The sequence below is a fragment of the Echinops telfairi genome, unplaced genomic scaffold (genome assembly GCF_000313985.2).
Source record: "Echinops telfairi isolate 266 unplaced genomic scaffold, ASM31398v2 ScPeMD7_53;HRSCAF=182, whole genome shotgun sequence".
Classification (NCBI taxonomy): domain Eukaryota; kingdom Metazoa; phylum Chordata; class Mammalia; order Afrosoricida; family Tenrecidae; genus Echinops; species Echinops telfairi.
This window is the reverse complement of record NW_022103951.1, coordinates 2,590,976-2,606,186: the sequence shown is the minus strand read 5'-3', so window position 1 is coordinate 2,606,186 and position 15,211 is coordinate 2,590,976. Positions and strand designations below refer to the sequence as shown.

The 15,211-nt window shown below is 42.7% G+C and overlaps 1 protein-coding gene across 3 annotated transcripts in view; it reads right to left on the bottom strand.

The window, feature by feature from the left end:
• Positions 1–15,211, bottom strand: part of PCYT1B (phosphate cytidylyltransferase 1B, choline) — a 112,041-nt gene that overhangs the window by 51,760 nt on the left and 45,070 nt on the right. For all 3 annotated transcript variants that reach the window (XM_045290715.1, XM_045290714.1, XM_045290713.1), the window contains exon 2: positions 2,647–2,746. In XM_045290715.1, the coding sequence (XP_045146650.1) occupies positions 2,647–2,746 (100 nt within the window). The remainder of the gene's footprint in view (positions 1–2,646; positions 2,747–15,211) is intronic.

Below are 15,211 nucleotides of genomic sequence, written 5' to 3'. Positions count from 1 at the left end.
GGGGCAGGATGGTGTCATGGATTGAATTGTGTTCCATCAAAATATGTGTCAATTCGCTAAGCCATGATTCTGTTGTTTGGCATTTATGTAATGATGCCATTTGGCAGTTATGTAACGATGTAACTATCCCCCATGATGAGATCAGCCAAAAAACTGTAAGGAGGTTAGGGTGGGGTGCAACCCTTACTCATATACTATACTTGATCTGAGCCAAAACGCCAAGAAGCAATTGTAACACCCTTACTCAGGTCACAACTTTGATTCAATGGAAAGAGCATTCTCCTTGGATGTGACCTGCATCACTTCCTATCTTACAAGATATATAAGGGGAAAGAAATGAGCATAGACGGAACAATCTATTACCACCAAGAAAGAAGAATCAGAAGCAGAATATGTCCTTTGGACTCAGGGTCCCTGTGCTGAGAAGCTCTTAGACCTATGGAGAAGATTGCTGTCAAGCCACAAGAAGGAATGCGTGACTCACAGCTGCTGAAGGAAGGCAAGGACCTTCCTCCTAAATAGTGAGCCAACAGAGAGAAAATCTTTTCCTAGAGCTGGTGCCCTGAGTTTGGACTTCTAGTCTTTTAACCTATGAGAGAATAAATTAGAACGAGAGAGAGAGAGAGAGAATATGTGTTCTGTGATCGGGAACTCAGGTTCTAACACAAACAGATTTGAATTCAATCCAACTTTACAATTTCTCAGGTGGTCTTCCAAGAAGTAGCATCCAAATCACCTAGGAACTTCTTAGAAATGCAAATTCTTAGCCCACCCCCCCATTCCAATTGGACTGATTCAGAAGCCCTGAGCCCACACATCTGTGTTTCAATATTCCTTCAGATAATGCTGATGCAGGTCAAGTGTGAGAACCATTACTTAATAGGTGAGTAACCTTGTACAGATTCACATCTTTAAACCTTAAGTCTCCAAATCTGTGAAATATTAAAAGTACCAACCATGTAGAATTTTGATAGCAAAATAACACAATTCCTGTAAAGTTCTTAGTACATAATAAACATTTAATAGATATTAGTTATCTGAGCAAACTGTCCTTTGTGCCATGGGTGGCTATAAAGTTGGGTTATTAGGGGTTTTTTTTGGAATGGCCGGTGGGAACCTTTGAGTTAAATGACTCAGAGTTTACCAGCTTTATTGGTCTTTTCTCACTTCATGTCGATCAATAGAACACCAGTCATTTACGCCTGCATCGTCCTCTACCTCTGTGCCTTCATTATTCCTGTTCTGCTTGCCCAGAATATCCTTCTACCTTCTGCCCATATTGCCCAAATCTTACTTCTCCTAAAAGTATCATCTCCAATTACCTACCTCCCTGAAGTCTTCTCTGACTATTCCTGGTCAAATAAATAATAATAACTTTGATTATTATCTTATTATGTGTGTTGCAGGTTTTCACTCCCAAACATATGCATGCATTCTACTGGTGATTATTTCACAGCTAGTTGTCTTGTCTCTTTAATTATAATAAAAGCTTTGAGCAAACAGAGATGATACCTTCTCTATCACATTAAAAAAATAAAAGTTTTTAAAAAGCAACCAACTGCCTGCAAAGTGATTCCCACTTATAATGACTCTACACAACACAGGAGAACGTCTCTTTGGGGTTTTAAGACTCAATCTTTTTTAAAATCATTTTATTGGGGCTCATATAATTCATCACAATCCATACATACATCAATTGTGTAAAGCACACTTATACATTTGTTGCTCTCATCATTCTCAAAATTCGCTTTCTGCTTGAGTTCCTGGAATTAGCTCCTCATTAAGACTCAATCTTTATGGGAGTAGCCAGTCTCTTCTTTCTCCCACAGCAGTTGGGGGGTTTGAACTGCTGTCCTGGCAATTGGCATCTCATCACTTAACACGCTGTACCCTCCAGGTTCCTTTGGCACCCTACAATTATTTTTAAACCTCTTCCATATCCATCCTCTGGTATGTATTATAGGAACGAACAAACTTCCCTTGCAGAACTTAGTCTCTCTAAGCTAAGGCACACTTGGAGGAATACTTTAAAAGCAAAGACTTTGAAGAATGGTAATAATTATAGAAGTTAAGGTTTGAATAAGTCTTCACAGTGTAAAAAAATGCCTTCGTACTTTTTTACCAAATATGCTTCTTAAAAAGACAAACGACCTTTCTAAAACAGGAATTATTGGTACCATTTTGCACAGGAGAAAATAGATTCAGTTGTGTTCATGACTTTCCCAAGGCTGCAAACCAAAGTCACTGCCATCAAGGCCTTTCTGACTCATAGTGACCCTATGGCACAGGGTAGAACTGCCCCTGTGGGGTTCTTCATGGGAGGAGAAAGCCCCAGCTTTCTCCCTTGGAACAGCTTGTGCTTTCAAAATGCTGACCTTCTGGTAGCCCAACAAATAACTGCTATCCTACCAGGGCTCCGTGGCCCAGGCTGAACAACTTGTAAAGGGTAGTGCTGGGGCCCAAATTCCCGTATTCTGTTGCATTTTTTACTTGGCTACTTTTGTGGGCTCAGTTGATCACTGTTAGTGTTTGCCCTTCTTGCACTGTGTTCTAATCTCTCAACCAAACCCTCGGACTGCAGGCAGGTGGTGCTTGAATAATGATGGGCCCATACAGACTTCAGATGTCAAGACAGTACACCCTCACCTGGTGTTCCTAAGCAGGCCTGGGTGATGGTCAGTTTTTCATGAGGAGCCTCACACTGGCAGCTGGTTTCACCAGCAAATGGGGCGGGGGCAGTCAGGGTCTAGAAAGAAAAAATGAGAAAAGGAATCAAATTCTTAAACTTTCCCTTGGCTTTGGAAGTTACCCCGAAATTTTCATGTCAATTGGCTACACATATATGACTAATAAGTAGAACATACACAGACTCAGGGAAATATAATATTATAAATAAAGACAGAGACATTATCACTAAGATCTTTTTGTTTGTGCTTGTTTCGTTGACGGCTGCATCAGAAAGAGCACTTCATTGTTGGAGGCCATCGAATTGGTTCCAACCCCTAGCACCCTATGAACAACCCATCAAAACCCTGCCCGGCCTTGAATCACCATCCTCACAATCAGTGCTATGTTTGAGCATATCGGTACATCCACTGCATTAAATATATGCTAATACCAGATGAGATACTCTGGACATGTTATCTTGTTAGGCTTCACAACACCCTACAGAGGCAGTTACTATCCCTATTTCACCAAAAAAGAAAAGAGGCTCAGTGGAGCTAAGAAATATGCCAAAGCTATATCTTTGGGCGATTTTTTTTGCAATGACAAATAGGAACTATTGAGCTCAAAGCTTACCTGCATGTCCTTGGAAAGTCACAATGCCCCAGTTCGAATGTTTCACACCGAACGAGAGCAATCTTCAAACATCTAGACTTATCTGCACACCTGTGTATTCGTCTGGAAGGAATGCCATACTCAGAAGCATAGCCCGACATCCCCTGTCTCTCTGTCTCTGTCTGTCTCTCTGACACACTCACACACACACACACACACACACACACACACACACACACACACACACACCAGTCTGGCCAGTCAGAAACTCTGATGTCTCTCCTCTGCAAAGGCTAAGGCCATTATCTGTGCCTCAAGAAGCCTAAAAGCATGGCAGTTCTGGCGGGCTGCGGCTAAGGCCCCTGAGGTAGCTCCAACAGCCACCACAGGCTGCAGCGAGGCCCCGCCCCAGGCAACTTGGGCTGGGCCCTGGGGAGCACTGTGAGAAAGCTGTAGTCAGTTGGAAGTCTGCCCAGGAAGTGGCCCTGCAGTTTTTAGTCTCCCTCTTACAATGAAAACCTCACTCTCTCCAGACAGAGGAAGACAAAGTGAACGGTATTTTGGTAAACAAGATAAATGCAACCCAGCCTTGGCCGTTGGTAGTCTTTGAATTTTATCTTTGTTACAGCCGTCATTACACCAGTTTTTCAGAAGTTGCTTATAAATCTGTAGTTAACTAGTCCCCATATTAGCATCACTCGTATTGCTGCATGGATTGTTCCGTAGAGATGGAGATAGATGTTTTTTCATTTGGGATGACTCAGCCAAAGACTGATCCGTAACATTGGAACAGGGGCTGAGATCCACATTGACCTTCTGCTGTTCATTCAATCACACACACACACACACACACACACGTCAGGTTATCTCTCAGAAAGTGAAGAAGGTAGAAATAGAGACAAGCCCCTACCCTTGAGAAGCCCCACCTCCTGGCACTGTCTACATCTCCTCTGCTCATTGTACCACCATCCACCATAGAAGCTTCACTGATGCTTGGAAACCTCCCAGTTGCCTGAGTCTTCCTTAACCTCCACCCTTTCTTTCAGGGCTTTGAAAACAAGCCAAGACTTGGGTTAAGGACTCAGAAAACTTGAGTCCAGTATTATTTATTGTTTTCTTTCCCTACCCGTCCCCCCCACCCCACCCCGATACATTATGGGACTACTGTGTGCAAGAGTACCATTTGTAATAAGGCAAAGGGGTACAGTGACAAACAGCAGGGTCTCTGCAGGCACAATGACCTGGGTTCAAAACCCGTTTCCAGCACTTACAAGTTGTGTACTCTAGCTTGGCTCTTCTGGTTGAAGGAACCTGACACTTGAGAGTCTCAAGGCTATTCTAGCAGAGAAACTATGGAAAAGCAAAAAGCAGAGCCTGGTCATGAGTAGAGTGCCACAGAGTGAGATTTTCTTTGCTCCACTCCATTTGCTCTATAGCTTTCCGCTATATTAAAGGTTTTGCTAGCCGTTTGCTCCCTGAGAACATTACCTTGAATACAACCCAGCGTGGTCTCCTTGGCCTCCCTCCCTTCACAACACTCATTCAACCACTATTGATGGAGCCATTCAAATTCCCAGCTCCTATTCCTTCCAACGTACTGCTTTTTTTGCTTCATGTTTTTCCACTCAAATCCCAAGAGAAGAGAATCAGAATGGTCAAGCACATCTGTTCAAGCCAGACCACAACCACAGTTGGCTAGCGTTGGACCAGGTGCCCGCTCCAGAACCAACCCGCGGGAGAAGAGGAGGACTGGTGAAAGAGATCTGGGATGTTGGGTTGTTGCCCTTTTTGGTAACAAACCAGAAACCAATGTATTGCTTCTTAGCCAGGAGGAAACCAGGGAAATAAAGACCCTGAGCTTACTCTTTGTCGCCAGCATTTTGTGTGGTCCAACCCAATGGAAGCCCATCGGTCCAATCTACAGCAGAACACAGAGAAGGATAGAAGGACAGTGGGGTCAGGATTGGCAAAAGGCAGCGCCAAGGGAGAAAGAGGAGGCTTTCCAGTCCTGCAAAGAGTTACCATCTCAGAACCCTACAGGGGGCAGTTTTACCCTGTCCGCCTGAGTCCCTATGAGTCAGAATGGACTCAATCGTAGTGAGGTTGGTCTTTTTTGTTTGGGGTTGTTTTTTGGCTGGGGAATTATAAAGAGTGATTTTTCACTCCAAGGGAGACAGGAACCATTAAAGTTATGAACAGTAGGTGACATGATCTGATTTAATTTTAACAGTATCAACCTGGCTGATATGTTAAGAAGGCACTATAAGAAGTCAAAGGTAGGCAGAAGTAAGAAAACCATTGAGGTGTCTATTACATTAATCAGGAAAGAGAAGATGGAGTCTGGGAGCAGCAGTGGAGATGGTAATAAATGGCTAGATTCTGGAGAGGTTTTAGGTAAATAACATTTAGAATAAATGATATGTAGTGAGAAAGAATGAGAGCAATCCGCATCACTCATTTAATATTTCTGGCCTGAAGAACTGGAAAGCTGGTTTTGCCATTCTCTAGGAGCCATTCTCTGTTCCCTGGAGGAACAGAGTAGGTTTGGAGGTAGGAGAGGAATTTTTTAAAAAATCACTTCCATTGAGTCAATTCCAAGTGATAGTGACCCTATTGGACAGAGTAGGTTTCTGAGACTCTAACTCATACGGGAATGGAAAGTTTCCTCTTGCTCCTGAGAAGTGACTGGGGATTTCGATCTGCTGACCTGGCATTTAGCAGCCCAACACGTAATTCACTTTGCCACCAGGGCTCCTTAGCTAGAGGGATGGGGGATCAGGAATTCCATTCTGGATTTGGTAACAGATAGTAGTGTTAGTTGCACAACATGGTGAATGCAATTAATGTCACTGAATCATAACCTTTAAAATTGTTCAAGTGACAAGTTTATACACACACTAGTATATGAGAGGCCTTCAAAAAGTTCATGGAAAAGTGAAGTTAAAAGAGAAAGAAATTTTTCGACAAGCTTTTTAAAGTGCCCTACTAGATAAGCACAACAAAAATAAATTGTTTTTACATTCCATTCAACACATTTGGTTTGACATGCTTCTGAGATTGCCAAGTGGAGATGTCAGATAGGCAGCTGGATGTACAAGTTTTCAGTTTGGGAGCGAGAACCAAGCTAGAGATACTGATTTGGAAGCTGTAAATATATAAATGCTATTTAAGGGTATTAGATTAGATTCACTTATTCAGTCGCTGCATGAGTGCAGGCAGACAAGGTCTAGGATGGCAAATGAGGAGACAGTATACATTCATACTCAATCTACCACCACTGTAAGAATCCCAAGAAAGCGAGGACTTGGTCTGCCATAGTTGTTGCTCTATGCCTACCTCTAGGGCAATACCAGGCAAATAGAAGGTTCTCAAAAAATATTTGCTCAATGGAAATTTTTTAAGTCACAGGAGAGAGAATGATGGTTGTACTTCTTTTCGGGCTTTCTGATGTCATGGACACATACTTACAACTTTAGAATCATACTGCAGAAACAGGTGTTTGTTGTTTTTCCCCTCACTATAGCATGGGAAAGGAGCCCTGGTGACATAGCGGGGTACTCGTTGGGCTGATAACCCCAAGATCAGCAGTTAGAAACCATCAGCTGCTTGACGGAAGTTACAATCTCTGAAACCCACAGAGGCCGTTCTACCCTGTCCTACAGGGTAGCTATGAGTCAGAATCAACTCAATAGCAGTGAGTTTGGAGGATTTTGGGATATCCTAGCTATCTTATCAACCCCACTGATTTTGATACCTGTAAAACAGTCCACTGAGTACTTAAACCATAATTTATTTAAAGACCCCCCTATTTTTGAATAGCAAGTTGTTTATATCTCATTAATATATGTAACATTCTGATATAATTCTGAACTTCGATTGCTTCCATAGAATAGGTGCCTAGTTACTGACCTTCTTAGATCAGGAGTATGAACATTTTAAATATATATATCTGGAAAACATTTTAACATGTGTTGGTAAATCACCTTGCAGAGAAGCTGTATCATTTATACTCCCATTACAATGTCTGTAAGCACCTATCTTGCTGCCATCTCTCCAGCACTGAATATTATCTTTGTCAATTTTATAGACAAAAAATGGCATTATGCTGCTTTATTTTGATTATAAGAAAGATTGAACATTCTTCAAATGTTTATTAGCTATTTGAATTTTCTTCTAAGAATAATCTTCCCTATGCTCATTTTTCTATTGTCAAAAACAAGTATTTTGAAGTTAGTTAAAAGCAAAACCGTAACACAGTTAAAAGGATCTAAAATAACTTTACCTAATGCATTTTTCACTTTGTTTAAAGTCTTCTCAGTAAAAGTCCATTTTTACAACCAGTGTGTGAACAACCATCTCTAGGTCAGACTAGTAATTATTGCCCTGCTAACTGTCAGAGATCAGAATTTGCATTTTGCGCTAGGGATACTAGCTTTCTTAAAAGACTAACCATCAATAAGTCATAACTCTACCCACATGCCAACTTCTAGTCCCATAGCAGTGACTTGAACCACCTAGAAGACCCTGAGTACTATCAGTAAAACCACACCTCATTGGTTCTAAACTGTACATTTCCCTCAGCGAGATTTTGAGGGGTCTTATAATGATCTCTTAAAAGCCACATTGGTGATTTTTCACATCGTAATCTCTGAAAGTGAACTGTAACATTACAATTAATGGCATCATAGATTCACTAAAAGCATAGGTGCTGTTAACAATAGGAAAAATCATCATCACCTAGGGATTTTTAAAAAATCCATACTCTAAATCATTTTCCCTATGTAATCATGCTCAAGGAGTTTATAATGATCAACTACAATCGTATACTTTATTCATAGCCCACCTCCTTCCCTCAATGACTTGAGGTGACTTTAAAAAAATAATGTTTGAAAGCTTAAAAATCATGGTTGTAAAATCTGTGGTGAAAGGGATCATAGAAGTGTTTTGCATTTTCCTTTTAAAAGGTTGGTGAAGATGTGGAGAAATTGGAAAGCAGTTTGGGGGTTCCCAAAAAGTTAAAAAGAGAATTGTCAGATAACCCAGTAATTTCACTCCTGGGTATGCACCCAAAAGAAAAGAAAGTAGAGACTCAAAATAGTCACTTTGCACACAACTGTTCACCAATGTTCACTGCAGCATGAGTCACAAAAGCCAAGGTGGAAACAATCCAAGCGTCTATCAGCAGATAAATGGAGAATGGCCAGATCCAAAGGCAAAATTCAGAATACCTGTACCAGTCTTTTCTCAAGGGGGATGAGCCAGAAGACCCACTGAAGAGCAAATCTGGTACTTTTGTTTAATTTTTTACATTCAAAAAGAAGAAAGAAAGCATTGTTACTATCTAAGTCCAATATGGAGACCCTGGGTGGTGTAAACAGTTACCGCGCTCAACTGCTAACCAGAAGGTTAGTGATTCGAACCCACACCTACTTCCACAAGCACATGAAGCACAGCTTTCCTTTGACCCCCCTGGGGTTGCCACCAATCAGAATCCAGTCAACAGCCATTGGCTTTGGGTTTTTAAATCTAATCAATGAATGTTCATGGGCACCCACACTGTCAACATAAAGCATGAGAGATGACTTCGAGGGTGAGTGGGGGCTGTACGACAGATAAAAGGGGGTTGGAGTCATCTGACATTGTCATTAGCTTTCATCTTATTGAAAAATAGTGGAGTTCACCTGCACCCAGACAAGTCCATTTGGGGATTATATTGTCTAGGGTTTCACTAAAGCAGAGCTCAGAAGATCAGCAGGTGGCTTGCTTGAACCATTTCCTGCAAAGAAAGAGGAAAGCAAAAAACGATGCTAACAAAGCAAGCACAGGGTGACCACAAGAAAATGGCTGAGCTGGCCCCTCTCTGCCTGCCTGAATTCTACATCAGCTACATGATCAGGTCTGAATAATGATGTCCTAATTGGATCTGACAATGATACAGCTGAATCCAAAATGATCCCACTGAAGACCATTTGAAATACCTGCTACCATTAGAGTTGAGTCTCACACTGAGTATACTTGAAATATAATTGATATTAAATGAAGCATTCATAATATGATTTTTTTCAGCAAAATTTCAAGTCATGTCAAGCTTAATCCAGTACTTCTCAAAAACACTACTACATACATTGAGAAATGTTTAGAGCTATTCTTGAGTGTCCTGCATTCAACAGAGAAAGCTCAAATGTCCCAGACCATTGAGGAAACCCTTCTTCCCACCACAGGAAAACTGGCTGCTTTAACATGCAGAAACGGGGAAAAAATGATGTCAAACTAAAATGCATTCCTTTGTCAACAAATCTATTTAGAAGACATACAGAAAACATTGCTGAAGATTTGAAGAAACAAGCATTAGAACAAATTATACAGTGTGGGAGGTTTGTTACACAGTTGGATGGAAGTACAGATATTTCTAACATGTCTCAGCTTGAAGTATTTGCTAGATGTATTTCAATAATAAAACACTTTTTCCCCCTGAGTTCCAAAGAAGATACATCCCGCAAAGTGGATGAGTATTTTGATGAAATCATATTTTATGGAAAAACAGTGTCAGTGTAACTACCAATGAGGTCATGGTTTTGCCCTTGCTCTCCTCCCACCCTCGACTGTCCGCTCATTGGAGAAACTCATCTCTTCTTTTCATGATCATTCATTCCTCTTTCCATGGTGTTCCTTGGGGTCCCATCCTAGAAACATTCTGGGGTAACGTAGACTAATTAACCAAATTTCATGTGGTAATAGGTATAAATGAGGAGGATTCTAATGCTTTCATTATAGTCCTTTTAACCGCCACCACCCAGAAAAACTTAATAGCATGGCCAAGGGTCAGTTATTTTCTAGAATTAGCCCTGAAGCAGGAGTTCCAGGAGACACTGCTGCTAGCTAACCATTTCCACCCACCTCCTTCTTAATTCAGAAACTCTCTGATGGGGAGGCCAAGCCATCATTAGAAAAATGACATATATTGGGCAGCATGGATGTTCATTCACAGATTATCTTACTAGAGTGGACTGATCCTAAAAATAAGGCAAATTTATTTCAAGGAGTCACCTCGATGCTGGCTATCCTGACCCCGGAAAGACTGAACACAGTGAAGTGCCACTACAAAACCCACCATTCCAACCCCAACAACCCCGGAGGGCAGAGTAGAACTTCTGCAGAGGGTTTCCCAGCTGTCATCTTGACCGAGGAAGATGGCTGCATCTTCCTCCAGTGGGTTCAAACCACAGACCTTCTAGGGAGCAGCCTAGTGGTTAAACACAGCACCACAAGGGCTCCTTTGTTACTGGCCAAGAGGTGTCATTTGAGGTAGGATCTGACACCATTCCCTAGAGTGCTTGTTAGCTGTTAGTTCATTTGACAATCAGGATGTGGACTCTGCATGACTGTGGTCAGACTACCTTTCAACTTTCTCTTAAAGACTTCTATACACAGAGAAGAGTGCACCTGTCACGAAGTGTACAGATTAATGAATGTTCAGACCGAACACACTCAGCATCCAGATCAAGCAGGCGACCACTACCAGAACCCCAGAAGGCAAGCTCCATGCATGTCCCTTCCATGATCCTGACTTCTAAAGCATTGATTTGCTTGGCCTACTTTCATATTTCATATAAACAGGATCATGTAGTACATATTATTTGGTGTCTGGGCTTCTATTCAGTAATATGCCTGTGATCCTCATCCATAATTTTTTGCTAGTGATTGGAGATTCCTCACTTCCAATAGCATGTAGCACCATGACAGGGAATGAATGCACTATAGCTTAACCTACTCAATTTCTGATGGGTATGTGGGTAGTTTGCAGTGTGGGGTTGTTATGAATACTGTTTGTAAAGGACATTCTAATGTCTAATGTTATGAATAATGTTTTTAAAGGACATTCTTCTTGCCTTATGTACAAATTTCCTACGAGTGGAACTCTTGGGAAAAAAACACTCACTTTTAATTTTCAAATCAATTACCGAAAGCCTGGGCATCAGTAGTTTGAGCCCATCAGCCTCTCTGTGGGTGAAAGAGAAGACTCTCTCCTCCTATATGGATTTACCACCTCAGAAACCTGCAGGGGCTTTCATTCTACTCTCTCCCGTAGGGTCGCTGTGAGTTGGAACCAACTCGGATAGCATGAGTTGGATTTGATTCTCTGGGAAATCATTTCCACTTCGGTTTCCTTCCTCTCTGAGACTAGTCATTCTTATTTCCCAGGTCTGTCGCCTGGTTCAATGAGGTGAACACGGAAGTATACGGCATTCAGCACCATGCCTAACATCATGTGCACTATAAATAGTTGTCCTAATCTCCCACCTATCCACAGAGAAATGTGAAGGTGTGAGACCTCTGGCCTTGCATTCAGTAGAGAACAATAATCATAGCACTAAGCAATGTGGAGGTTGTTAGGACATGGCTGTGCCTAGGTCTCATACTAAGCACATTAGAGATGAAGCACAGGAGCCTGTGTGCACCGGGAATGGGCTTTCAACATCATTTAGTTGGCAATAGGTTACACATAGAATTCATGATGCTTCTATTAACCTATTATTATTGTTGTTGTTGTGTTTTTTAATGGCAGTTTAAATAACCCACTGTGTTCTTTTACACTGATGTCAGGTTCAGTGTGCATGAATTACCCAGTCGAAAACAAAAACACCAAGTCAAGGACTTTGGCGGGAGGGAGGAGATTATATGAAAATGAATCCTACTCAATGGACTAGCCCTGTGTGGCCCTGTACATTATTACACAGGCGCACGCTACCAGAGCTTGCTGCTTTATTTTCTAATAACTGTGTTTTCAAGTCTGCCTTCAAGATTGTTCAGTGCTAAACTGTCTCTTTATCCCCAAGCAAGGTCAGCGTCCCTAGCCTCCCATACAACCTGGTTCATGCTGGGATAAAGAGGAAGGTAGGAATGTTAAAACAATAATGCTATGGTCTGAGGCCAGCAACGGGTAATCAGATCCTAGCAAGGTAAAGGCTGTTACCTGGGAGATTATTGGAAGAAAATAGGTCTAGCTTGCAATGACTTCGTTTGTTCCTACTTTCCTTGCTTTCTCCTTTGTCTCCTGCCCCCAGTGAGCAGCCAGAATAAATCTCTCTCTACATTTATTCCACTAAGGGGCACTGAGTCGCTTTGTGCAGGCACCAGCTAAAGATGCAAGTTTCCGAAATATGGCTTGAGCTACTGTTGGACTTGATTGAACCCCAAATCTTAAGCTTAGATGGATACCATCTGTTAAAGAAGGCCCCTAGCATTCCATGCCATGCCGTCGTGCCTCTCAAAGAAAACGCAAGGTGTTCAATGCCAGTGTTATGAAATAACTAAATTAGGAGGCTATTGTTCGCATTAAAAATAGATTCAGCCTCAGTTTTCTTACACAATGGGGAAGTAGAACATTCAAAATACAATTCCCCATGCATTCAGCCATTCTGAAGAACGCAGTGGAAGAATAAAGCGGAGAACAACAGAAGTGGTTTACACCACAGTCATGTAAAATTTCAAAGTGCTTTATGAACAATTGCTATTCATATCTAGCCAATGTATCTTATCACATATCATTCGACCTATGGTTATCTCAAATGGATAAAACCTAAACAGGAAAAAAAAAAAACCAAAACCAAACCCAAAGAGGGTGAAGAGGGGAGTAAACCTGACTTTTAATAGGAGCATCAGGTCCAACAGAGCAGAAGGGCAAGGATCATGCGATGGAGGCTAGAATCCCAGTCTCACAACTGTAGAAAAGTGGTTTGCTTAAGCCCATGCAGTAATTCAATGGCAAAACTGAGACCGGGATGAGACTGTGGGCTTCACTGAGTAGAAACCAAGCTTAATGTAGTTGTCTCATGGGTCATTTCACCCAGGGCCAGTCCAACTCACTCTGGAGCTCCAGATCTGGATCTGTCTAATGGGGTCCCAGGAGCCCTGGTGGCATAGTAGTTATACATTGGCTGATAACTGCAAGGTCAGCAGTTCAAAACCTCTAGCCAGCTCCTAGGGAGAAAGATGGAGCTTTCTACTCCCATAAACAGTTATAATCTCTGAAACTCACAGGGACAGTTCTAAGTTCTACCCTGTCCTATGGCGTCGCTCTGAGTCGGTATCGACTCAATGGCAGTGAGTTTGGATTGGGGTGTTGGTTATTTTCCCCCCTCTCAAAAAATTGATAGGATGGCCCAGGGTCAGTTATTTTGTAGAATTAGCCCAAACTAAACCCAAATCAAACCTGCTGCCATGGAGTCGATTCTGACTCACAGGGCTCCCCAAACTGTACAGTTTTACAGGAGCAGGCAGCCTCGTCTCTCTCCCACGGAGCAGTACCTGGGCTCGAATTGCCAACCTTGTGGTCAGCAGTCAAATGCCTAACCCACACACCACCAGGGCCCCAGAATGAACCCATAATAGGATTCTTTGGGAGTCCCTGGATAATGCAAACAGGTACGCACTCTGTAAAAGAGGCTGGTTGTCAAACTCACCCAGAGGCACCTTGGAAGACAGCCTGGATGACCTATGTTCAGAAGTTCATGTCCTTGAACACCCTGTGGAGCACAGGTGTGCTCTGCATGCAGTCATCACCACAGGTCCAAATAGACTCATCAGTAACTAACCACAGCCTTCTCCTGAGGCATGCTTGCCAGTTAAACATTTGCATCCACTGCCTTCTTGGTCCAGGCACTGTTGGACCCAATTTCACTCGTACCTCCTCCATGCTTATGTCTCCCATGTCTACCTCTCCAGCCCAGACCTCCTTCCTGGGCTCTGGAAGTAAATGCGATTCGACCTAAGTGCAATGGGAAATGTATTTATCATTGGGGAGCCTGAGCTCCCCCTCCACAGGACTCCTTGAGAAGGTTTGTCTGAGCCCTCCTTTAAAGCCACATGTGGCTACAGCCCAAGCGATGAAGCGAATCTGAACTGAGGTGTCTAGCCAGCAGGTGGATACTTGTTGTTGTTATTATAGGTACCATCGAGTCAGTTCTAGCTCACGGTGACCCTATGTGCGACAGAAAGAAACATTGCACCATCCGCACACTGTCCCTTCTGTTAGAGCCTGCTGCTGCTGCCATGTGTCAATCCACCTTGTCGAAGACCTTCCTCTTTTCGCTGCCTCTCCACTTTACCAAGCATGATGTCCTTCTCCAATGTGGCTACCAGAAAACATTGAGTTGCAGGTGTGGCTTGCACTGCATACCTATTATTGAATAGCATTGTTCTAGAGCAGTGGTTCTCAATCTTCCTCATGCCACGACCCTATAACATAGTTCCTCACGTGGTGGTGACCCCCCAACCATAACACTATTTTTGTTGCAACCTCATCACTGTCATTTGGCTACTGTTATGAATCGGGTGACCCCTGTGAAAGGGTCCTTCGATCCCCGAAGGGGTCGTGACCCACAGGTTAAGAACCGCTGTTCTCGGGGCTGGCGTATCACTCACAATGGGGTCTCAAGATCCCCTCAAAAGTGAAAGGATCCTTTCCATGTCCAAAATAGGTTTGGGAATCCGTGAGGTACACCTTTTCTTCAAACGCAGGGGTTTGTCTTAACTTGGGGGTTCATGGAGTGCTCCCTGCTGGGAAGTACTCCTACTCAGTGAATACGGCACAGCTTTTAAGAAAGTCTACAATGTACAGATAGGAACTGGAAACACAGGGAATCCAGGACAGATGATCCCTTCAGGACCAGTGGTGAGTGTGGTAATATCGGAGGGTGGAGGGAAGGTGGGGTAGAAAGCGGGAACCAATTACACGGATCAACATATAACCTCCTCCCTGGGGGACGGACAGCAGAGAATCAGGTGAAGGGAAGGAGACGTTGGACAGTGTAAGACATGACAAAATAATAGTAATTTATAAATTATCAAGTGTTCATGAGGGAGGGGAAAAATGAGGAGCTGACATCAGGGCTTAAGTGGAGAGCAAATGTTTTGAGAATGATGAGGGCAA